At 39.6% G+C, this 23964-nt stretch overlaps 1 protein-coding gene across 3 annotated transcripts; it reads right to left on the bottom strand.

Annotated features, from left to right (window-relative positions):
• Positions 1–745: 745 nt before the first annotated feature.
• LOC129769518 (vacuolar protein sorting-associated protein 35) lies at positions 746–22922 on the bottom strand. Of its 3 annotated transcripts, none has more exons than XM_055771845.1 (7): positions 22593–22922; positions 12125–12514; positions 11268–12067; positions 10431–11097; positions 1545–1759; positions 1299–1482; positions 746–1236 (listed from the first exon to the last, which is right to left on the bottom strand). In XM_055771845.1, the coding sequence occupies exons 1-7, from the start codon at positions 22593–22595 to the stop codon at positions 1075–1077; spliced, it is 2421 nt and encodes an 806-aa protein (XP_055627820.1). In that variant the 5' UTR covers positions 22596–22922; the 3' UTR covers positions 746–1074. The 3 variants fall into 3 exon arrangements, with proteins under 3 accessions (XP_055627820.1, XP_055627818.1, XP_055627819.1); XM_055771843.1 differs by lacking the exon at positions 22593–22922 and adding an exon at positions 22316–22502; XM_055771844.1 differs by lacking the exon at positions 22593–22922 and adding an exon at positions 22316–22501 and having other exon boundaries at positions 11274–12067.
• Between the last annotated feature and the right edge of the window lie 1042 nt (positions 22923–23964).

The following is a 23964-nucleotide window of genomic DNA, read 5'->3' as shown; positions in this document are numbered from 1 at the left end:
CTTCTTAGTTTTTTCAATTATAAACATCGGCAATATGTGAGTATCCGTAGCATTTGCGCATGGTCTGAGGGTTATTCTATGTTTTGCCATCTTTAGCCCCGGATCAGTAGACTCTTCAGTGTATATCATAGTGTACCCGAGGAAAGCAAAAACTAAAATATTCGGGTCATTTTTGTTGATCCCTAAATATGTTTAGCCACTAAAAAGTTTTAAAAAATATGAAAAAACCGTTAGTTTTAGGCACGGTTCGATTTTGGCAACACAAAATATTCGGGCGTGTTGCCAAAACCGAACGGGGTTTGTATATGGATGATTTCATAAATAGTCCATACAAGAAATAGAACACCATTTTTAACAACTCTTCTTGGTTGTGACAAAGAAATACAAATTTCTCAACGTTCTTGTGTCGTCCATATTTTTCGGATATTTTCAGAACCCTTCAGTTTTAACTTCGTAGCGCTGAGCTGGACAAAATCGGCGGTCCAATAAATTTAATATGAGATAATTCGATCCCAGATTCCATGAGCCGCCTTTCCAACATTTCCAATGACTTCAGGACCCCAACGGAAACCAAAATCAAAACCAAAATCAGGTCCAAGGAGTGGTCGTCTCAGGACCACCGGTCAGATTATTAGGGCTACCGTTCCCTACATATTTTCATGATCACGCGATTGATTGATAGAGTCGAGCGTCATAAATTCAACTCAAAATGGACAATTTCTCTCATCAATATAGAACCATAAAATTAGATGCGATGATCGTTTTACGATGCTTGCAAATCAGTGCTATGTTTATTAACTGCAGCTTAGTTCCTAATACATGTATATTTGATACTAGATATACCTTCTCAAAAATTAGACCAATGCCTTTATTTTTTTTTCAGTTTCTCGTCGTTTAACTTTTCCTTGCGGTGTTCACGATAAACAATTATTCAACTTTTAGCTCTTTTTTTTAGTGTTTAGTGTTTTTAGTGTAACCCATTACTAAAAACTCCTATAGATATTCGAATTTGTAAGCGATAATATAAACCGATCTCTCGAGTACATGATAGGACTCGACCGCCATGCCTCCCCCCTAGTTCAGTGTTATCCCAGCGAACGAAATTTCTAGACCACTATCGTTGGCCTCCATCCGACTTCGGATGTGTGCCAGAGTGTTCTGATAGTGCATCTCGATTTGTTTTGTCTCCTCTGTCGGTTCGAGATTCGGGAGTTCCTCGTTTATCTTTGCGATTAACTATTAACAAAATGGATTTAGTCCCAAAAATAGAATTCGATTTAGAAAATAATTGCTCTTACCTGATTTAACATCGACACAGTGATCTGTGTATTCCCTCGCTCGTAGTAGAATAGATAATGGTTGAGTAGTTCAACATACAGCTGTACTTGTACTCCCACATCCAGACATTGGGATGCAATCTTCGCGGCCTTCTTCAAGCACTCGAGAGTGCGCTTTTCATCGCGTAGCTCGTTGCCGCTCTGTCTGTGATAATTTACTTTGATAGTGACCTTTCACATGTGAGATTGCAGGGATATTCTACTTACTTTCCACTCCAGAACAAGCTGGCGCAGGTAACCACCGCCCGACACTGATCGGGTTTCTTCAACAGTTTCGATGCAGCGAGTGCACAATTTGTACGCAGGGGTTCGGCGTTTTCCTCTGAAAAGCAGGACATCTGTTCCACCGTAGACACGATCAAAGTGATGGCGGCAAACTGCGACTTGGAATCGGAGATTTCGTCCTCGTAAAGTGAAAATGCCTGAAACAAAAATGAAAAAATACAAATTAAGATTCACACTAGATTTACGGACCGAGCCAATTTGACTCATTAAAAATGTGTTTCGAAAACAGAGTTCATATGTGAAAAATGTTTTCCATGATTTTTTTGATATTGAACACTTTATTTGATTTGATTTGAAACTACTTCCTTTGCAAAAACTTTAAATTTTTTGTGTGAGTCATATTCGCTCACTTCAGTAAAAATAGGTATAAAATCAACATCCTTAAATCTTGTGTTAATAATAGCAAAATATATTTGTGTAAAATACTGTACATATCAAGTAATCGGGGAAATCATTTGTATCCATGACACGACAACATTACATTATGTAAACGGTTTTATTCAATTCGTTTGTTTGTCTCTTTGGATATTATTTTGGACTGTAATAAAATTAGAGAATCACCTGTGGTCCCTATCCCCCGCACAAAAAAAGATTGAAAAAGGTTTGCTTGTACTGTCTTGAGACGAGCACTTATATGGTTGAAGGTGAAATAAGCAGTCTAGAAGTATGAAACAAATGAAGATTTTAGCGAAAAACAACATAGTTTTAAAAACGCTATTGATAAAAAATATGTTAAATAAAAAATAAGCATGAACATTAACCGTTCTGCATAAAAAAACCTGTATTCGAAAGGTATTACAGGTCGGACTCGATTATATGTGATCTGATTATATACAATTTTGGACTCGATTATATACAGTTTGGAAAAAAAAATCGTCTTTCACCTCCTGAGAGAATATGGATAAATTTATTTTTTTTCATATGAGAAAGGTGTTTTCCGACTTGATCAAAAATCAAGTCATTTTCAAAAAACAAAAAATACATGCAAAAAAAAACTAATAAAAAAAATTTTTTGGCTCTATTATGTACAGGATTCGATTATTTACAGTTAAAAAAAATCAAAAACTGTATATAATCGAGTCCGCGCTGTATATGTAATACAGTACACCCATACCTTGTTCTACGGCCTAGATACGTTCCACAAAATTCGGCCGCAAAGCGAAAGGCCGCAATCAATTAAGGAATCAATTATTCTAATACAAATTCAATCAGATAGGTTCCAAATTTGTTAAATATTTAACAGGGTTTATCATTCATTCATTCTATCTTTTTATTTTTATTTTTATATTTGAATCAAAAATAAAATTCAAATTTGTTTCATTTAAATCAACAATACAGACATAACATAAACGTAAAACATAAAATACATACAACATACATACATAAAAACCAACAATAATCTATGAACAAAAAATGGGTGGGTTATATCTATGACATAACCGCAAAGTTGACGTGGGACTAGGTTAGCTTAGCAATCATTTGTTTGTATTTATTAAATTTTTGATTGAATAAAACAATTTCCGAATTCAATCGAATTCAATATATTTGCTTTGTGAGTAAACAGATTGAATAAATGCCATGTAAGGTCAATTCATGCATTGTGATAGATTATGTTCTTCGTCACAAGTAAATTTAATGACAGTCCTCTTTCGTTTGGTACGATGCCAAGAACAAAATATGTGAACGGAAGAATTATCAAACGATTATTTTAATTTACATTTCCCTCTGAAGTTTGCATCTCTCAAGTGTACGTACTTTTCGAACCGCGAATTTGTTTGATTTGATGAACTTCAGGTACTCAGTGCCAGACATTCAGTAAGTAGAAGATATGAAAGCATATCCTTCAATGCAATCTTGAATAACCGAGCCAAAGCGTTGTGCTCGTACCCGTTTTTGTAATCCGTGTTAGGGAAACACTTTTCGGAGTGCAAAAAAAAACATGCGGGTGTAGAACTACCCTCGGCTTGCATGAATCAACAACTTCAACTTATACCGTGTCCATGAAACATATTCTAGCCTGCACAAAGACAAGCGAGTACAAAAGTACTCGCAGTTTGCATTTATTTGCAAAACCTATTTCCCCAGACACCTTGGTTTTGAAGTATGTGTTAAGCAAACACATTTCAGTCGAGAACGAAAATACCCCCGACCTGCATGAATTTGCAATGCCAATTCCCCCAGACACCTTGGTTCTGAAATCTGTGTTGGAGAAACACATTTCAGTCAAAACAAAAATGCTCCCGAATTGCAGAATTTGCAATGCCAATTTCCCCACGCTACATGGATTTGAACTCTGTGTTGGGGAAACACATTTCAGTCGGAACAAAAATACCCCCGACTTACATGAATTTGCAATGCCAATTTCCCCACGCTCCATGGATTTGAAGTCTGTGTTAGGAAACACATTTTAGTCGAAACAAAAATACCCCCAACTTTCATGTATTTACAATGCCGATTTCTCCAACACTGCTTGGTTTTGAAGTCTGTGTTAGGAAACACATTTCGATGAGAACAAGAATCCCCATACTTTCATGTATTTGCATTGCCGGTTTCCCCAAGGCTGCTTGGTTATAATGGCTGTGTTGGGGAAACTGTGAATCGGGCCAATCAAAACAAAGTAGTTAGGGCGTTTAGATAACGCTTAACATTTTACAGTTGTTCAATTGTTTATCTAATGATAAATAACATTTTATTAATTGCGATAGGAGCGTAGAAATATTCAATTGATGCAAACATATTTCCGATACAGTAAGAAATGTTCGAGATATAAGCATTTGGATCTTTCATTTTTTCCTGCATGTTCTGCGTTTAGGTTTTCATTTTACCCCCCCCATACACCCGGGTAAACGTAGTCGCACGTCAAAATGAAACAATTCCATGTTACATGAAATACATACCTAATTTTTTTGTTGCTTAGTGATTCTTGAACCAATCCTCAAAGTTTTTTTTGCCGTTATAAAGAAACATTTTAGGCCGTAAATCGAAAACTTGCCTGAATTGAAGAGGGCCGTTATAGCGAAATGCCGTATAAAGAGCGGCCGTATAGCGAGTATGGGTGTAATAAAGCAAACTCCATGCTTGGCTTCCTGAGAAGAAATACAGCGCAATTTGACGACGTACATGCCATGAAGTCACTGTACTGTTCTCTGGTTCGCAGCGTATTAGAGTATGGAGTGCAGATCTGGGCCCCGTATCACAGTGTGCACGTAACACGTATCGAAAAAATCCAGAAACGTTTTATAAGAAGTGCATTACGGCGGCTCCCATGGACAAATCCCGACAATCTACCGCCTTACGAACATCGATGCGCGCTCATCGGACTCCAAACTCTGTCGAGCCGGCGTAGTTTTCTGCAAAGGCTGTTCATCTACGACGTACTAAGCAACAACATCGACTGCGGCAGCATACTGCAAAATATTAATATTCACGTTCCTAACCGCCAACTCCGAAGCTCTTCCTTTCTCAGAGTTCAAGGGCACCGTACTACATACGGATATAACAATCCGCTAGATAGATGCTGTAGGCTTTTTAACGATGTGCACGATATTTTTGATTTCAACATAAGTAGACTAGTTTTTAAAGATAGAATTAAGAATGTCTAAATAGTCTGTGTGGTCTGTGACCAAAGATGGTAAATAAATAAATAAATATGTACTCATATATAGTGGAGTATAAGGAAATTCCTTCAATGATAGTGAGGATTACGATCTTTGAGCATTCAATAAACTTAGAATAATAACTTTAATTCACTCTTCTAAAACTTAAAAACCTTCAAGCAAGCTAATGAAGCAACTGCAACCTTTCGAGATGTTAATTTTTCCGCTTTTATTTGTAGTAAATAATTTACTATAACTGAAATTATAGTAAATTCTTTTGGCATTCAGCAGAATTTAAGACATCTCTCAATGGAAGTGACAATTTACTTGCTATTGAGTGAATCTCAACCGTTTGAGAGATCTGTAAATAACTGCTTGAGTTAATTAATCTTCCTGTACTCGCACGCAGAACTATAATTCGTATACTCGCGCATGGTGTCACAGACCGAAAGTTGAACTTCTCTGTAATATTGATATTGTGTACTTTTTAAGCTTTATAAGTATTTATTTAAAGAAAAGAATATATTTGAATGAAAAACTCCAGAATTTTTTTTCTCTTCAGCTTCATTCAGTTTTAATAGTCATTTTTTTCAGCATTCTCAAAGCAGAATTATTGATTTTCCGGTCTGTGAGACCGTATGCACGAATATAGGAGGATTATACTACAGTTATACCTCGATATAAGGCAGCTTTATTTTTTTTATCGTTACGTTATATCGAGTTACGTTATATCGAAGCAAATTTTTTTTGTTATTGATGCAAATGCGTAAAATCTAATTTTCTATCGCCAGCAGTATTTATAAACCTTTTTTGTGCTCATTTAAGATAATTTTCGTAGACAAACATAATCAATTTTAAGTATAAGAAAAGGTCTAAAAAATTTAAGTGAAATTAGTATCTATTAGTGATGATACAAATAGTAGTTTAGCCGGATACCGGATATCCGGTAAACTTCAAGGCAAATTGGTTCAAGAAAAAAAATCCCGTTGCTGACGAAATCGACGAAATGTGAAAACATTAGAATTAAGGATGGGAAAGACCGTCCAAAAATATGAACAAATGAATTGTGAAATTTTAAATCCTGTATAATTTAAGCCATAATCATTTTTACGGACAGACACAATGAATAACACTATAAAATCGTATGAACAAGACCCCGACTGAGTGAGGGCAAAAATAATGTTAGCTTAGGATGCAATTATTACCAAAAGTATGGAAAAGTTCATTCGCTCATTTCTCCACACCTAATTATAAATCACTCTTGTATCTGCTTGGAATAATCATGGCGAACAGAATGCAGCAAGCAATTGTGAGATTGCACGATGGATCATTTTTCACTCTGCCACCATCTTCATTCGGAACATCCCGACTATAATGACAACTTGCCAAATCAGGCCAGAACTTCATCGGATTTTTATGTGATCGAATGAATGGCAAAATCTTGTTCTGAAGACACTCTTCCTTGTGAACATTTCCATTCATGATAAAAAACTTTGTCTTCTCTCCACAACTACAGATCCCTTGCCAAATCATCAACTTACGGGCAAATTCAAATGCGTAAACAAATTTGAACCTACCCACGATACTCCCTTTGCGCTTGGAAAGGTAAAATTTGATACCGGCTATTTGTCCGAAATCCATTTTTACGTATGCTTCATCGTCAATCAAAGTGCATCCTTTGTACTTGGTCAACACATCCTCGCGCAGCTTCCTTGCACGGATTTTAGCAACCAGGTTTTGTTTCAGCCTCCTGTTGAGGCGTTTGCTTACGACCGCAAGCCCTCTCGCATACAAATTCGTCGAACTGTACTGTGGCTCGCCGTTTTTTCGCTAAAACCCTCAGGGAGTAATCAGGATTGTTGTGGACTGCTCGAATCAACCTTTGCTCGTAGATTCCGGTCATATGTTCCTGATTGGTTTCGCCCGATCCCCGGTAAGGATCTCTCGGTAACGTTTGAGTACGGTACTTACTGTCGTTTTTTGAAATTTTAAGGAATTTTGCGATCTTTCCTCGTGACCACGTCGGGTTCTCAATAGAGGTGGGTAAAACGGTTCACTTTAATGAACCGCTCAGTGACCAACCGTTCACTTAAATGAACTAGTTCTTTTGAGCAGTACACTCACTCTTTCGTACATTGGAGGGATATGTCAAAGCAAGTATAAAAAGTTTGGGATGTTATATAGGGCTGTTAATTCATAAAATGATGTTTTAATGATTATTCGTCCGAATTTTTGTTAGAAATAACAAAACAAGACAACAAAACAATTATAACACAATAGAAAATCAAACTTTGATTTTGAAATTTTGATTTTGTTTTAGTCGTTATAGCGCCGTTTTTTTTTCAACACAAACTAGCTTTGTGCTGTTTTGCTTACGATGCATTGCGACAACTGCTATAGCAAAACTGTACCCAAACCGCGAACGTTCATCTCAAAATTATCGAGCACAATATGATATAATATAAAACATATTTCATATTAGCTACGCGAATTTCACTGATTAACAAGACTGTTTGAATCTTTCCGCTTTCAACTGTTTTACTTACTGAAATATTTAAATAGTCTCCAAAATATGAAATTACAATTTTATTTGATAAATAATCAAACAATCCAATTTAAAACAATCGTATTCTAATATGTTGCGTTTTTTTATGAAAACGACATATTATTTTTGTTATTTCATGGGGCTATCGTTTGTTTCCATTCGTTCATTTGAGGACTATTTACCTTGCAGCACCATTCATCTATCATTCGTTCGTTTCCGTTTCCTCTTATACACCGTTCACCGAACACAGTTCAGTCAGCGGTCAGTTCGTTCTGAACTGTATTATCAGTTCATCGTTCACCGTACACAGTTCGTTCTGAACTGGGTATACAGTTCATATGAACTGTTGTCCAGCAAAAAAGAACGACAGTTCGTTCACTCTTTTTGGTGAACTAGTTCTTTTGATCAGTTCAGTAACGGTTTGCCCATCTCTAGTTATCAACGTGAGCGTGCGGAATGTTTTCCCGCCTTTCGCGTTCAATCTTGATGAAATTTTCACTACTGATTAAACAAATCATCCGAATCAAAACGCTGTCAATAGTTTCTCGTTTCGACAACTAGGGTAAAATTTATTGTTTCTTGAAAGAAATTCTCAACTATCGCACACAGTGGTGCAATTTCGGTGGACACACCGCGTCGATTTTCATGCGGGTCTAGTGGAAAGTTTTCTGCATCTGTACTGGTGACCGAGAGATATTTTTGGGAAACCTGAAAAGATAACCGTTATAACTAGGAATTGCATTACCGTGCCAAAACTTCAATAACCGGTTACTCGGTAATGATCCTTTCATTACCGGTGAAACCGGTAAATTTCCGGTAAAAACAATACTTTAAAATAAACCATTTTCTTGATGAAATGGCTTTTATTGATAATTTACATTACAATTAATTATTTTGCTCGAAACTGACTTACATACTGAACAGAAAACATTGAAAGACAACTCATCGTGACTGGCAATAATTAAGCTGACGTCATAAAGGTTGCAGTTCTTCCGGCATAGCAGTTCAACAGCGACCAGAACTGGTTCGAGAGCATCAATCAATTATTTTATCGCTAAAGCTTATCCTGTGTCAAATCGGGTAGCGATTTTTGAACTTTCAGATTTCATTTTCAGAATTTTCAGAGTTTCAAAGAATTCAGAGATTTCGGATCGGCGCAACACTGCCAGTTGGATTTTTGACGTAGAACTACGTTTTTCATTAAGGGTGCCAAATCAGAAAACAGGTCACGTTTTTATGAAATAAAGTTAACGTTAATAACTATTTTTGTCGCGAACGGATTTTAGCGATTTACATACTAAACGAATCGGAAATTCCCTAAGATTTGTTTAATATGCTATACATTAGAATCCCCTGGTTTGTAAATGGTTAAAATTCATGAAAACTTTCAGCGTTTCCATTTTCCCATACATTTGTTCTGTCCATTTGTGTGCTTTCCCGAACAGAGCTGTCAATAACGAGCAACTTATCGACGACCAACGAAGGGGAAATCGTAGGATTTGAAGTTGCCGTGAACAAAGGAAAAGTAGAAGAATGAAGGGGAATATTTGCCTTGAGTATAACTAGTGGATCTCGCTGAGGCAAACTTTCATTCGGCATCGGACTGTTGAGCAATCCAGTCCACTTTGCTTTTGCTGCGCTTCGATCTAAGATTGAACCCCACCAGTGGTAATCCAACTTGGATATCTTCGTTTGTTTTTTCTGTTCGTTTTTGGCGTTATTCGTATCGTGTGTTTTTCTTCCCGTGTCATAAATTGGACGTTTCGCGTAGTGTATGATGAGCAAGAAGAGGGAGGCAGGCTCTAGCCCTGCAAAAAACGAACGCATTGCCAGGGGCAATGAAATTTCGAGGCAAGCGTCATCTAATGATGCACGCGATGTTGGTGTGGTGAAAAGCGCTCGCACTGAACCGAGCATTCGCGAGTGTGACACCGCATCGAACAACAGCAAAATAGGCGATTTCGGCGCGTCGGTCGAAAATGTAAACGGCTTCTTTGGTGCTTTTGAGAATGCATCAATGCATTAAACTGACGTTATGGCGAAGCAGGCGTTAAGGTTATGCTCCAAAAAAATATTTGGGAAATACCACGCATCTTGAATGTCTTACTGGAATGTTATAAGTTATTTAGGTTCGCGTGCCAGTCGCAAAACTGCCTTCAACTAGGATTGCATTTGCGCTAATATTGATCATAATGAAGCATTGCTACTGTTTTCGAGGTTGTTGATACTAACAAAAAGAGTTTATTTCGCTTGTTTTTTCACCAAGAAAGTAAATGTCGTTCTGGAGTTTTGTATGTGATGTGGTTTCTCTTACCAGTAGCAAAAATTCCTCCACTAAGGGTGACAGCTGCGCTTCTCTCGAGCATGAGAGAGTAATGCAACTTTTTTTGAGGCCAGTAATATTAACAAAAGCGTTTCTTTTGAGAATAGCGCAAAATGATGAGAAGTATCTGTATTCCTAGTAGCGTATTCAAGCCACCAATGCATGGTTATATAAAATTACAGCGTAGTTCTACGTCAACAATGCGGTCGTATCTTGGACACAACCTCCTATAATTTTTTTCGATCTTATTTTGATTCTCGAGTAATATTTCCAAAAGCACAAAGCACACAAAGGTTGAGGTTGAACGCCACTGCCTTAGACGATTGAAACGTTTACCTACTCACCTGCGTCATAAAATCATACGCCACCGTCTCATGATTCGTGTAGGCAATCTGTCCAATGCAGAGGGCGCCCTGCAGATACAGCCGCAGGGCCAATTCCGGCAACTCCGACTTTGCTAGCACGGCTATTGTGCTGTGACAGAATTGCAGTATTTTCTGGCACTTCTTATCCCACATCTCATCCTCTGCTGCGATCGATTTGTACTTGTAAGCCAGCTGGTACGCTTGAAACACCAGCGGTGGCAATACGTAGCGTATCCTCTGCTGACCACCGAGCCCAAAATGCTTCCTGGCAGCGGTCAGGATTTTGTACTGAGTATCCGGATCATCCGATCGCAGCAAATGAACGAAGCGACCAACAATTCCCTGCTCCTCGGCAAAGTCCTCGAGATCGACCTTATCCGCCGGCTGATCGTCTTGGTCACGAATCAACGGCGAGATCATTGTCAGCACGCTGTCTGCATGTTCCGCTGTGGGAATAAGTATCTCATTTTCCAACACGTTCATAACGATGTACAGCGAGAGAGCCTTCCGGGAGGTGTAGTCGAACTTCTCCAGCAGTGGGGTGAAGTACTGCAGCTGGAGAATCGTAAGCACATTGTTGTAGAAGTCCACGCAGAGCCGCAGCAGACGGGATAGCTCCTGGTTCACCGAGAGGGAATGTGAAATGCTGTAAATGTAGAAAAATTGTTTCGTTTTAGCAAATGTTCCGCAGTACGATGCAGAACTTGAGCTGCTGGCGTCACATACGCAATTGACGTAAAATTGTTAGATTGAAATGAATGAATGAAATGATTGATTTACGTCAATCTCGACCCATCTGACGCCAGAAGTAGTTACCAATACTTGGACATGTTGAGCCGATCGAAAATCTGTGATGTCGTCTCCAAAACCTTATCCACGTAATCAACCCGATCAGGGTAAACCTTTTGGGCAAGACTAACGAGGGCCACCTGCAGCGAAACAGTGTCTTCCAGAGCCATATCCGTTCGAAGCTGCACGATATACGCAATCTGTACACTGAATACTTCGAAAAGTTGTACCTCCGGCGGGATAGCTGAGATGGGTTCCGTTCCGGTGGTCGTTTGAGAGATCCCATTACGTTGGTTGTACAGCGCCAAACGGTCAATCAACGAGATTATGATGTTCTTTACGTTCACCCCTGACTGCAGTTGGGCACAGGACTTGAGAAATGGATCCAACGTTAGCAGATGAAACTCGTCAGGGAACACCTGAATAATGCACTCCATCAGATATTCCTGGGCAATTGCATCGCGGCAGCTGACGACTTGTTCCAAAATACCCGGCAGAATCAATCGTTGATAAACTTCCAGACTGGCCGACTCGAGCTGGGACAATCGTACCAAATTCGTTCCCACAAGAATCTTCAGCTCTTCACGTTCCTTTTCACGCCTTGCTCGTTCACTGGAATGTCCCTGGTGCTGGATGCGAACCCAAAGCTTGTTCATTTCGGCGAAATTGGTGAGAACGAAATCGATCGCATCGATGACGGTTCCCTCGTTCTCGTCGGTGGTACTCAACGCATCGGGCAAGATATTTCTCGTGCACTGCAGGAGATAGTTCCGTAGGAACAGACCACGCAGCGGGTGCTGAACTCCGCGACACATTTCAACGAGATCCTGGAAAAAGATTGAAATACATTGAGCCGCGGATTCGTGAACACCATTTTTACCTACCTTCAAAATGCTTCTTTTCAGCGATGAGTTTGTTTTAATGTACACTAACCCAACGGTGATCAGCAGATACAGCCGGGGCACAATGTTACCCGCGTACTGCACGTGCTCGTACAGATCCGGCACCTTGCGGCCCTTCTGGAACTCATCCAGCAGGTAGTGTTCGAAATGCCGCAGCTCATCCGTGATCGCCATGTATAGTTCGTAGTAGCTCTTGGGGGAAAGCAACGAGGTGCGCAACTCGCCGAGCATTGTCGACGCACAGCGCATCGCTTCCATCAGCCGACCCTTGTCCAGGAAGCGCTTCATCTGGAATGCTTGCGAGCGCACCACCGTTATGGCATCGCTCAGCAGTTTGTCCTGCTCGTCCAGGGAGTTGATTGGTGTTTGGGGCTGAAGAAAGGATAGGGAGGATTTTAACTTATTATTTATTACATGTATTTATATAATTTCAATACGTCAATTTGTAACACTGGCGAACCTACAAGAGTATCCAAACCCCCTGCTAGAGAAAGTACACTTGACTTGACTATCTGTTCGTCCGCTTTATCGTTAGATTGTATGTGGGAAGTAATCCAAGATCCTCACGATAGCGATCACTTGCCAATCCTTGTTTCTATTGCCAATGAGATGTGCCCAGAGAAATTGGTCTAAGTTGTATACGATCTTACCCACAATATTGACTGGGAGAAATTTGCTCTGATATACTGCATCAATTCGACACCTGTACTCCCACCTCTCGAAGAATATGATTTCATTGTTAGTTTGATTTACAGCACTGCCATTCAAGCTCAAACAAAATCTTCTGCTTTCAAAAATTTTCGCAAAACTTTTTTAATGGAAAATTTTGACAGGCATGAATTTTTGGATTCAAAAATTCAAAAATTTTATTGGATCCAAAGAACGCAGTTATCGGCAACCAGGATCCAAAATTTTCGAAGACGAAACGTGAAAATCGACTCTCCTCTCAGTCACTTCGTTTCGAGTAGGACTAACTCGGCATTCGCCGCCCAGATGACTAGTTTACCAGTTATCCTCGCTCTTAACGTCAATTCATTTCTAGTTGAAGCAAATGGTTTCAATTTGACTTCACCCACCACTACTGATCCACCCTGACATGTGTCTCGCTGCCCGCGTACACAATCATATTTTAACGTCCACAATTTGCGAATAAAAGAGAGAAACGAATTCAGTTTGGTAATACTTTCACGTCAGTATGCCGTGAAGTTCATTTGACGGTGAATAATTGAACGAACACGGACAAAGTAACATCAGATAGCGACGTAATGGAACGAATGACTTTTAATTTATGTCGACAGAGAAACTGCTGGAAGAAACAAAAACTCATTTTCAATTGAATATGTAGGCCGATGACCTCATAGTTCCCTGACTATCCTCAGTTGAATATGACATTGCTGAACCCTGGTGGCGACGATATGTTAATGGTTTGTCAAAGGAAACATCTATGAGCAAACTTTGGAACACGGTCAGGTGTATGCGAAACAAAAATCATACAAACGAAAACAGTATACCGACCGATGGATTCTAGATTTTACCAACACAGTATGTTCGGATTTCGTCCCTGCAGAGGACATATCTCGTAATACATCGTCTTTAAATGGTATTAACGAGTGATTTTTTTCATTTACTGAATTCTCACTTGCACTTCTTTCGTGCAATATTTCAGCCCCTGAATCCGAATCAAATTCAAACGTTTGAAAAACCTTCCAAACATTGTAACGCTTCTGAGAACAGAATTGGTGACGTGATTATTAGCACGTTGGACTGGACTGTTGCTTGGACTGTTGTATCCTGTCGCTAGGAACACAATCCATGAGGATAACGAGGAAGTAATCACGACGGTGATGGTGAGCCCACTGTTCCCGATCCATCTCCTTATCCCTACATTCCCTAACTTCAAGTTCACAGTCCTATTCCTACATAAGCTGTCATTTGTGAAATGACTCTCCTCGGCGAAAGCTCGTTAAAGACAGCCATGACGGGGCGAAGAGTCCTGATGGGGGAAACGCAACGAGTGACTCGTTCTTCTGGATGGAGCCGTGAGCGAGTCAACACGTTAATCGACGATCTCCAATTCGAGATTGTCGGAATTTGCTTTCCTTGTTGTAGTCCCGCGAGTTCTTAAGAGTGTGATTCGGGAACAGAGGAGGATCATCTGAGACATCGCTGAAACAGACGACCCAACCGGAAGAGGTCGTGAGTGGACACCGAGGATAACCGCAAAGGAGTCATCCAGTACCCACGAGAGGAAGCAGCTTCCTTCAAGACGTATTCTGAACCTCGTATCTGTTTTCTTAGACAATAATAAGGCGTTTGACTCAGTATCTATAAGAATACTACCCGACAAAGCCAAGGATTTTCACCAATTATAAACCATTTTTTGTTTAATCTGCAATCCGAAAAGCACATTTACTTTTCTCTTGGAAACTGTGTCGTTTCTAGAAATAGCTACATGAGTCTCCCTCAAGATTCTTGGCGATGGAAAAAAAAAGCAAAAGATAATTCAATGGATTAAATTTTCCTTGATAATTTGATGAATGCTACATTTATTAAGCTTTCTAAAAAAATATTCAACACCCTGCCCGGCAGTCTTATGGTAGTTAACCGGCCCTTAGCCATGATTGATGAAAAGATATTTGTCAGTATGTTCTTCAGATCTTTCGTGACCTTGGCGATTAGTTGCTTCTCTGTTTAACCACAAAATTATTAGAGTAGGTCCTCCGTTTGTCCCAGCAATTTTCTGTCGGTCACGTCTGGGGCCTTTGGGAGGATTGGCGGGCTTTGGTAGAACGTCTATCTTCAGCCGCTCTTTCTTGGTGATTGCCTGGTGCTTAGACACGACCGGCCTAGACTGACGCTTCCGCATAAATGTACTTGTTCATAGTTCATAGTTTGGTTGGTTGCTTCGATCTCCCTACAAGGCGCGGGACGATGGAGTTACCTTGCTCTCGGTCTCCCTCTCTTGCTTCTGCTGCTCTTACTCAGCATGGCTCAGCACTGTCGGACGATCAGAAACAGGCTTCCTTACGACGCTCTCGCCATTCTCTTGAAGAAAGAGGGAGAAAGGGAGAAATTGGCAGCACGAACAAACTATCGAATATAGTCGTTTCACAGTTTTTGTCAAGACTGCTGCAAATCAACTGATAAGCGCGTCAATGCTTTTTTGTAGAAGGCCCAACAAACATAGGATTTAAGGAAAATTTGGTTCATTGAATTATATTTTGTATTTTTTTTTTATCGGCATCAGAAATTTGTCCATTTTTTTAATGCAAAAGTTATATTGCTGATACAGATAATACTGTTGGAGATAAATGTATATTGAGGCATGATTATGTTGTATCTATATCAGGTACTAAAACTATTGATTTGCAAAGACTACTACAAATTTTCTCAGATAATATAACAATATGGCCTTTGAAGCTAGGTATTGAATTCTCAACCGGGAAAACAAAAATGATTGTATTTTCTAGGAAGCAACAACCTCTCAAATTTCAGCTTCAATTGTTCAACAAATCCATCGTTCAATCCGTGAGTTTCAAATATCTTGGAGTTTGATTTGATTCTAAATGTACATGGGGAAAACGTATTGCGTATCTGAATTAAACAATGTCAACAGAGAACAAATTTCCGGCGGACAGTTACTGGCATACGGTGGGGTGCCCATCCAGAATGTGGAGATATTGGCTACTCGGCTTTCGTCACACCTATATTTGATAATTACATTATTACCTTAACATGCACTACCTTTTTTATACCAGTGTATATTTTGGATCTTGATTCGATCCCTGCTTGGTATCGTTTGGCCTTTTTTTTTAGGTAAAGAGAGGTCTGCTCCCACACATACAAACATTTTGAAACACTTGATGAAGGTGCTTTTATTTGTTCATTTCACCCTTCAGCACACGAAAAATATTTTGACGTGGGACTACGTCTAACCGGAGTATATGGGGGGTCAAATGAAAACATAAACACAGAACATGCAAGAAAATATGAAACATTCCGAATGCTTATAACTCGAACATTTCTTACTGTATCGGAGAGATGTTTGCATCAATTGATAGGGAATATTTCTACGCATCTATCGCAATGAATAAAATGTTATTTTTCATTATATAAACAATTAAATAACTGTAAAATGTTAAGCGTTATCTAAACGCCCTAACTACCTCGTTTTGATTTACGGTTTCCCCAACACAGCCATCATAACCAAGCAACCTTGGGGAAATCGACATTGCAAATACATGAAAGCATGGGGATTTTTGTGTTTCGAAATGTGTTTCCTAACACAGACTTCAACTCCAAGGAGCGTGGGGAAATTGGCATTGCAAATACCAATAGGAAATATATCTACGCATCTATCATAACGAATAACATTTCATTTTTCTTGAGATAAACAATTGAATAATTGTGAAATATCAAGCATTGTCCAAATGCACTATGTGCCCATTTTTGATTGGTCCATTTTGTGTTCCTCAAATCGTACCGACCAAAACGGGCAACCAGAGCAGCAGCGAAATACAACGAAGCACGATTGGAAAGGAAAAAGAAAAAATATGAACGAAACATTGGTCGCAGTCTCACACATGCGTAATTCTCGAGCCAGCCATTCAGCTTAAAAATCCCCGCTCCGCTGCCGTAACGATCATTTTTTTTCAGCCATTCTTTGTGTGGACACCGACTGGACAACATCGTTGCTGGACGAGCGGGACGGCGAGGGATCGAGTGCCTTTCTCAAGGCAAGAGGGCGGAGGTGGTAGCGCTGGAGTAGAATAGAGTAGAGTTTTCAAAGGGCCTTTCTCAAGGCTAGAGACGAATGAACTGCAAAAGTTTAAAGTCTCTATAATACAATACCTTCCTTCCTTCCTTCCGTAACGATCATTCTCATCCAAACCATACACCACATCGTTTTGCATCACATCACATCAACAAACCAACACAAGCAGCCATGTCTGGACATGGCAAAGGAGGAAAAGTGGAAGGAAAGGCAAAATCCCGCTCGAACAGTGTTGGTCTCCAGTTCCCCGTAGGTGTATCCGCCAATTGCTCCGCAAGGGTAGCTAGGCCGAGCGCGTTAGTACCAGTGCACCAGTCCACCTAGCCGCCGTTATATAGTTTCGGCCGCCGAAGTGATCGAGTTGGCTGGCAAAACTGCTCGCGACGATAAGAAAACCCGCATTCAGAACAGACCACATTCGGTTCGGTGGACATCAAGACAACAACAGGCAGTTGCAGCGAGTGGCGAGTGGCAAACGCAATCGCGAAACGGCAGCAGGTAGCAGAAGAAAAAAAAATTGTTCTTCATACAAACTGCTTTGGTGGCAAATCCAGAACAAGGCGGCATCGAGGGCGTTCGAAATGGTTTTTTTTCAAAACCACGAGTACTAAGTTTTCTAAATTGGAACCATTCCATAAAACACGGCGCTTATCAGGGCTATTAAACCTTTCAAAAAAGAGTTTACGAAATACAGTTTAATGCATTCTAAAATATTATCCAAAATAATAATAAAACACAAATTGATTTTTTCATAATTTGTTGCCAGGATATGATGAGTATGAGCAGTTGTGCTGAGCTTATTGATGGTTGGGGACTTTCTCGATTATTCAATTTTCATCAATTAAATTGCATCCAGATTGAAAGTACAGTAATTTACATTTAGTTCGACATTTAGCTAATTGGACGGACCTGTAATGTGACATATTTAGTTGGACATTTTTGTAAACATAGAGTTGGGGGCCAAATTATGACCCAACATGTCCCAAGCTGGATGGGAAGAAATTTTCCAACTGTGAATCCTGTGGCGAGTAGCAAACGAAATCGCTAAACAGGTTTAGCCGAACAAGATGAGGAGTGATCGAGTGATAACAAAACAATAAACTCTTCAGATTAAAGATGATTTTGTGGTCCTTTTTGGGTTTGCTTCCGAATCTTTATTTGGTGCCAGTATACTTCTTCACCGCTTTGGTACCTTCGGAAACCGCATGCAAGTTCACCGGGCAGCAACAGACAGATTGCGATCTGAATTTCCCACGCCGTAATGGTTAACCGCTTATTGTAGTGGGTCAGATGCGAGGCTTCCGCTACGATACGCTCAAAGATGCATTGACGAAGCTCATGACGCTCATCGCCTTCGATGAAAAACCGATGTCGGAATGATCCTAATTCAGCACCTTATGATGTAGATAGCATATGATTCCTTCTCCTTCTTCTTGTCGGTTTCTGAGATATTCTTCTGCGCTGTGCCGAATTTTTTGGCGGCTTTTCCACTATTCCACTAGTCTTCGGTACCTTCGTGTTTGTTAGAAACAACTGCATGTGAATCCAACGAGCGAACAAATCGTAATGAATATATTTTTATCTTATCTTATCTTCTTTGTTTTTAAGAGGCTTTAAACTTTGCAGTTCATTCGCCTCTAGCCCAGTGAAGAGCCACAATAAGCCCAGCCCAGAGGGAACTGGCGAAAGGGAAACCAAAAACAAAATAACATCCATCAGATCTGTCCGCTCGATTTTCGAATCAAGAAGAAGGTAGGAAGGGATCCTATGCTTCATAAGATATTTAATATAAACTGTAAAGGGAAGTAAATATTTAATGATCCGAGGACCAAAGCGGTAACGAAGCACAAGTGACCCAGCGAAAGGCGTGTTCCAAAAACAAAAAAACAAAAAGGCCCTTCTCAGGAGGATAGGAAGGAAAGGAGTGGAAAGGATTTGGGTGGGATTAGTGGAGTGGAAGGGGGTGGGAGTGGTATGGGAAGGAAAGAGGGGAGGAGTGGGATGTGGGGTGGGGTGAAATGAAATGAAATACAGTTTGAATAGATAATAAAATATAGTGGTTTTGAATTTAAAGGTATATAGTAGAGCTGAAAAATGGAGAGGTTTATTTAATGAATTTATCCTCCTTGGTGAGTTTGGCTGTAGGAATAGGAAGTTGATTGAAGTATAATGTAATGGATAAAAGATAGATGTGAGTATGAAAGTATATATTATATTAATATATATTTTTTTGCCATCGCTGCCTTTTAACGCTCATTCGTTCGTCTCGTTGGACTCGCCCCTTTGGCTTAGTCTGCTGATTTGTCTCTATCCTGTGAGCGTGTACCACTAAAGTACAAAATGCGCGGACCCGCTGAAAAATATATCATTCTCTTTCAAACCGTAAATCAGTGTGGTTGTATGGCATCGTTTCACATCGCATCGCATAACATCAACAAAGCAACACAAGCGAGTGGCAAACGCAATCGCAAAACGGCAGCAGGTAGAAGAAGGAAAAAGTTTGTTCATACAGACTGCTTTGGTGGTAAAACCAGCCACCGTAAAACACGGCGCTTTTCAGGGCCATTGACCCTTTCAAAGAAGAGTTGTTAAAAGTTATTCACAATACCGATGCATTCTGAAGTGACATAATATGACATATAATATGAACTGAATTTTTTTGTTTATGCTTGTTTTTGAGCTTATTGGTGGTTAGGGTCTTTTAAATTGATCATTCAGCTTTGGTTGATAACTGATGTTGAAAATTGACTGACGTTATATCTGCATTGTATAGAAACATAACTAGGGAGCAACATAATGAGCTATGTATTTCCTGCTGCTCTGTTCTTATTTCAAAGGACTTTAATCCGAAGGTCATTCGTCCCTGTATTTACTGTTGGTTTTTCAGAACGCTTATAGCTCGTTTATTTCTCGACAGATCGTAGATTTCGTCTCCAAAACCTCAGTTCTTTTTCATTTTTATTTACTTTGTTTGCGGAGACTACAAATCATACAATTCATTCGTCTCCGAAACCACAGTTTAAGGTACGGTAATGTGCTCAATAATGAAATATATGATAGTGAATGAGCTGATGACTACCTATGCATTCTCTATCACAGCCATCATTTTGATTGTACGATATGTGTATACGCCAAAAGATACCCGGCGTTGAACATTTAATAAGGACAAAGCCTTCAGAAAAAAATCAAGAATCAACTATAAGACAGTGAGAAAAAAATGAGAAAGTTTGTAAAAAAACGCAAAAACACAACACCAAAGGTTCTTTCCAGAACTCCCAACATGTTCATAAAGAGCAAACAGTAAACTAATCCATATTTCAGGTAGATAGGTAGGTATTCATGTATAAGAAGAAGGTAAAACAATATATTTAAAATATATATTTAGGAAAAGCTGTCCCCTTTGTATAGTCCTACGTCACTCCGGTTATGTCCCCGACATTACCCACCCGTCTTTTTGTTCCGACCGAAATGTGTTTACCCAACACAGACTTCAAAACCAAGGTGTCTGGAGGAATTGGCATTGCAAATTCATGCAGGTCGGGGGTATTTTTGTTCCGACTGAAATATGTTTCCCTAACACAGACTTTATATCCAAGGAGCGTGGAAAATCGTTTTGCAAATAAATGCAAACTGCGAGTACTTTTGTACTCGCTTGCCTTTGTGCAGACAAGAATATGTTTCCTTAACACGGTAAGCTTAGGAAACTGGGAAAATCTAGCAGACATTGGAGGCGAATGAATTGAAAAGTTTGAAACCTCTTAATTCATCATCAGTCAGTCAGCAGACATTAGAGGCGAATGAAGCTTTCAAGGCTCTATAATATAAAAAGTATAAGTTAAAGTTGTTGTTATATGCAAGCAGGGGGTACTTTCCTCACCCGCATGTTTTTTTTTCATTCCGAAATGTGTTTTCCTAACACGGATTACAAAAACGGGTACGAACACAACGCTTTGGCTCGGTTATTGAAGATTGCATTGGAGGATATGCCTTCATATCTTCTGCTCACTGTATTTCTAGCACTGAGTGCCTGAAGTTCATCAAATCAAGCAAATTCGCGGTTCGAGAAATACGTACACTTGAGAGATGCAAACTTCAGAGGGAAATGTAAAATAAAATAATCGTTTGATAATTCTTCCGTTCACATATTTTGTCCTAGGCATCATACCAAACGTGAAAGGACTGTCATTAACTTTACTTGTAACGAAGAACATAATCTATCACAATGCATGAATTGACCTTGCATGGCATTTATCCAATCTCTTTACTCATAAAGCAAATATGTTAAATTCGATTGAATTCGGAGATTGTTTAATTCAATCAAAAATTTAATGAATACAAACAAATGATAGCTAAGCTAAGCTAGTCCCACGTCAACTTTGCGGTTATATCAAAGCTATAACCAAACCATTTTTTTTCTCCCAGAGATGATATTTTTCTGCCAACGCTAGTTTGGGTATAGGGATGCATTGAATATTCTTGTCGATAAAAGCATCCGAATCACCTTCATTTGGATTCCTTCCCATTGCACTATTCCTAGCAAAAATGGATAGTATGCATGGCAAAGTTTTTGAAAGACACATAGCGTATCGGGAATTCTTCTCCATTTCCGGACATCAGTTACACATCAGTTGATAAAACCAATGAATCTTCGAAAATGGCTATACTCTATTATTCGCAGAGTTTCGACGAAGGCCTGGTTCAAAAGGGTTAGACCTTGATCTTCTAGATTTCATTATATCGATGTCCAGATTGATATCCAATCATTCCATGCTGAATGCGCATCTCTGTCGCATAGAGTTGCTAAGAATAATTCATGCAATTGTGGTCAAGGATATCATGACATCGAACACGTTGTTTGATCATGTAATCAATTTTGCAATGAAAGAATCAAACTGAGGTTCGAGTAGTACAGACAAGTTCCAGACAAGGATAATTACCGACGTAGCAAGGAAGGAAAACATTACATTTTGAATGAAATGTTGTTCTGTAGTTATAGGCTAATTAAACTTAAGTTAATAATTTAGGTAATTATAATCTATTGAAGTTTAAAATTGTATTGCTAGATGATGGCTCTTTATCCACTTGAGCCTAATGAAATAAATAAAGGAAAAAATGAGCTAGCATTAATGCCTTAAACTCTAACAATCTAGTTAGACATATTCCGTTACTAAGTACATAATATCGATCTTTATTGATTCTCAAATACACTAAATCTGAACTGCGAGACGATTTATCTATCGGTCCTCAGAGACCGACGTGAGTCAGACGGAAAGTTCATTGTCGGTGACATCGTTCGGCTGGAGTTCAAAGTGTTAATTGATCTGTGAACTCTGCTAACAGCTCATCGAGTACATGAAATTTGATCACCAGCAACACCGTCAAATCCACCATCAACTCACTCTTATCACTTCCTCTGCATAGGAAGCCTTCCGATGAAGCCCTGCTGTGTTAGCGTAATTCGTTGCATTCCAAAAGTACATGGTAAAAAGTCGTCTAAACTGCAACTACGCAATGGATAGAAATTTCCCCGCAACTAACGGGATCAATCAATGCTTATAGAACATTCACTTAAAACTGATAAGTGCGATTTGCTCTCCTCCCTTCCTCGCCTAATTACAATACACTAACAGCAGAAAACAATAAACGGAATAGATAAGACAAAATCAGTAGACTTACCATATTCTTTCACTGTGCTTTTGCTGGCTGGGTGTCTGTTTTGATTGTGCACTTATCGACGGGTTGGCTAATTTCTGCCCCGTCGCTCCGGGTGGAAACAGAGGCGATTTATCGCTCACAATCTATCGAGAACGGTTGCAATTTAGCAGTAATCAAATTCACCTAACTGAAGTTGATTGAACCAATCACTTGCTCACACAAATGAACCACAATTCCAGACGATATTTTTCAATTCGATAACATTCGCAGCCCGCAGTTTGACGAAAACTTTAATTCCCCTTCTAGATATGTGTGTTGGTTTTGTGTGTCACCTCTGAATGAATTCTCGTATGAATGTTGTTTTCGGATAACGTCATTCGGTCGGTGCCAAGGGGTCGGTCGATGGAATATCAGCTAATGAAGTAACTTTCTACCCGTGTTGACGGCATTAGCGTAAGAACCGTAAGGCTGATGTCACATTAGGCGGATACGCCGCCGCGGATTCCGCGAGTAAAACCACAGCGGAGGATCTACAGTGTATTGTGAATGAGCCATGTCATTCGGATTCTGCCTAATGACATCTGCCTAAGGCTGATGTCACATTAGGCGGATTCGCCGCCGCAGATATCGCGACGGTTTTTTTCTCGAATTGAATTCGCTTCCAAAACCGCCCCGCTCTGTGTGACATGGCTCATTCACAATACACTGTAGATCCTCTGATCCACTGTAGCCTCGATAATGGAATGTGTATGATATAAAACACACAAGGCGGGGCGGGTGTGTAATACCAGGGACAGACATACAGCTGTACTAGCGTTGTACGTGTACAGCGTTGTACAGGTACCCCCGTAGCATGACAGACATACTTTGGTTGTGCATTGTATCGCATGTCAAACTGAAAATCAGAAAATTGACCAATTTTCACCTCATATTTCAATTAAAAAGGTTTTTATTTAGCGTCTAAACTATCAAACACAACAATCATGTTTCCAATCTGAGTTATTGACTCAAGAGAAAGTCAATGAAAAGAATGTTTACCAAGTGTTTTGATTCGATTTGGTCTTGCTACCCACCACTATCCGTCTATGGCGCTGCGCACAGTACAACTGTAGCCATGTACAGCGGTAAAATAGGTCGGTACAGGTACAGCGATTGTACCGAGTTGCTTGCATGGTTCTAGCGCTGTACATGGTGACAGACATACAATTTTCGAAGTACAACGGTAGTACAGCTGTATGTCTGTCATAAGTATAAGGTTCCAAAATCACTGTTGTATGGTTCCTCATTCGCTGCGGTGGCTCCATGGAGATGATGCGCCGCAACGGTTTTGTGAGAGTATTAGTGTTAATGCGTTTTTGAAAGGTGAAAATAAAGCAAGCAATAACAAATGTAC

This window comes from Toxorhynchites rutilus, chromosome 2 (assembly GCF_029784135.1).
Source record: "Toxorhynchites rutilus septentrionalis strain SRP chromosome 2, ASM2978413v1, whole genome shotgun sequence".
In the NCBI taxonomy this organism is placed as follows: Eukaryota; Metazoa; Arthropoda; class Insecta; order Diptera; family Culicidae; genus Toxorhynchites; species Toxorhynchites rutilus.
The sequence above is the reverse complement of the archived record's forward strand: the minus strand, read 5'-3'. Positions and strand labels throughout refer to the sequence as shown.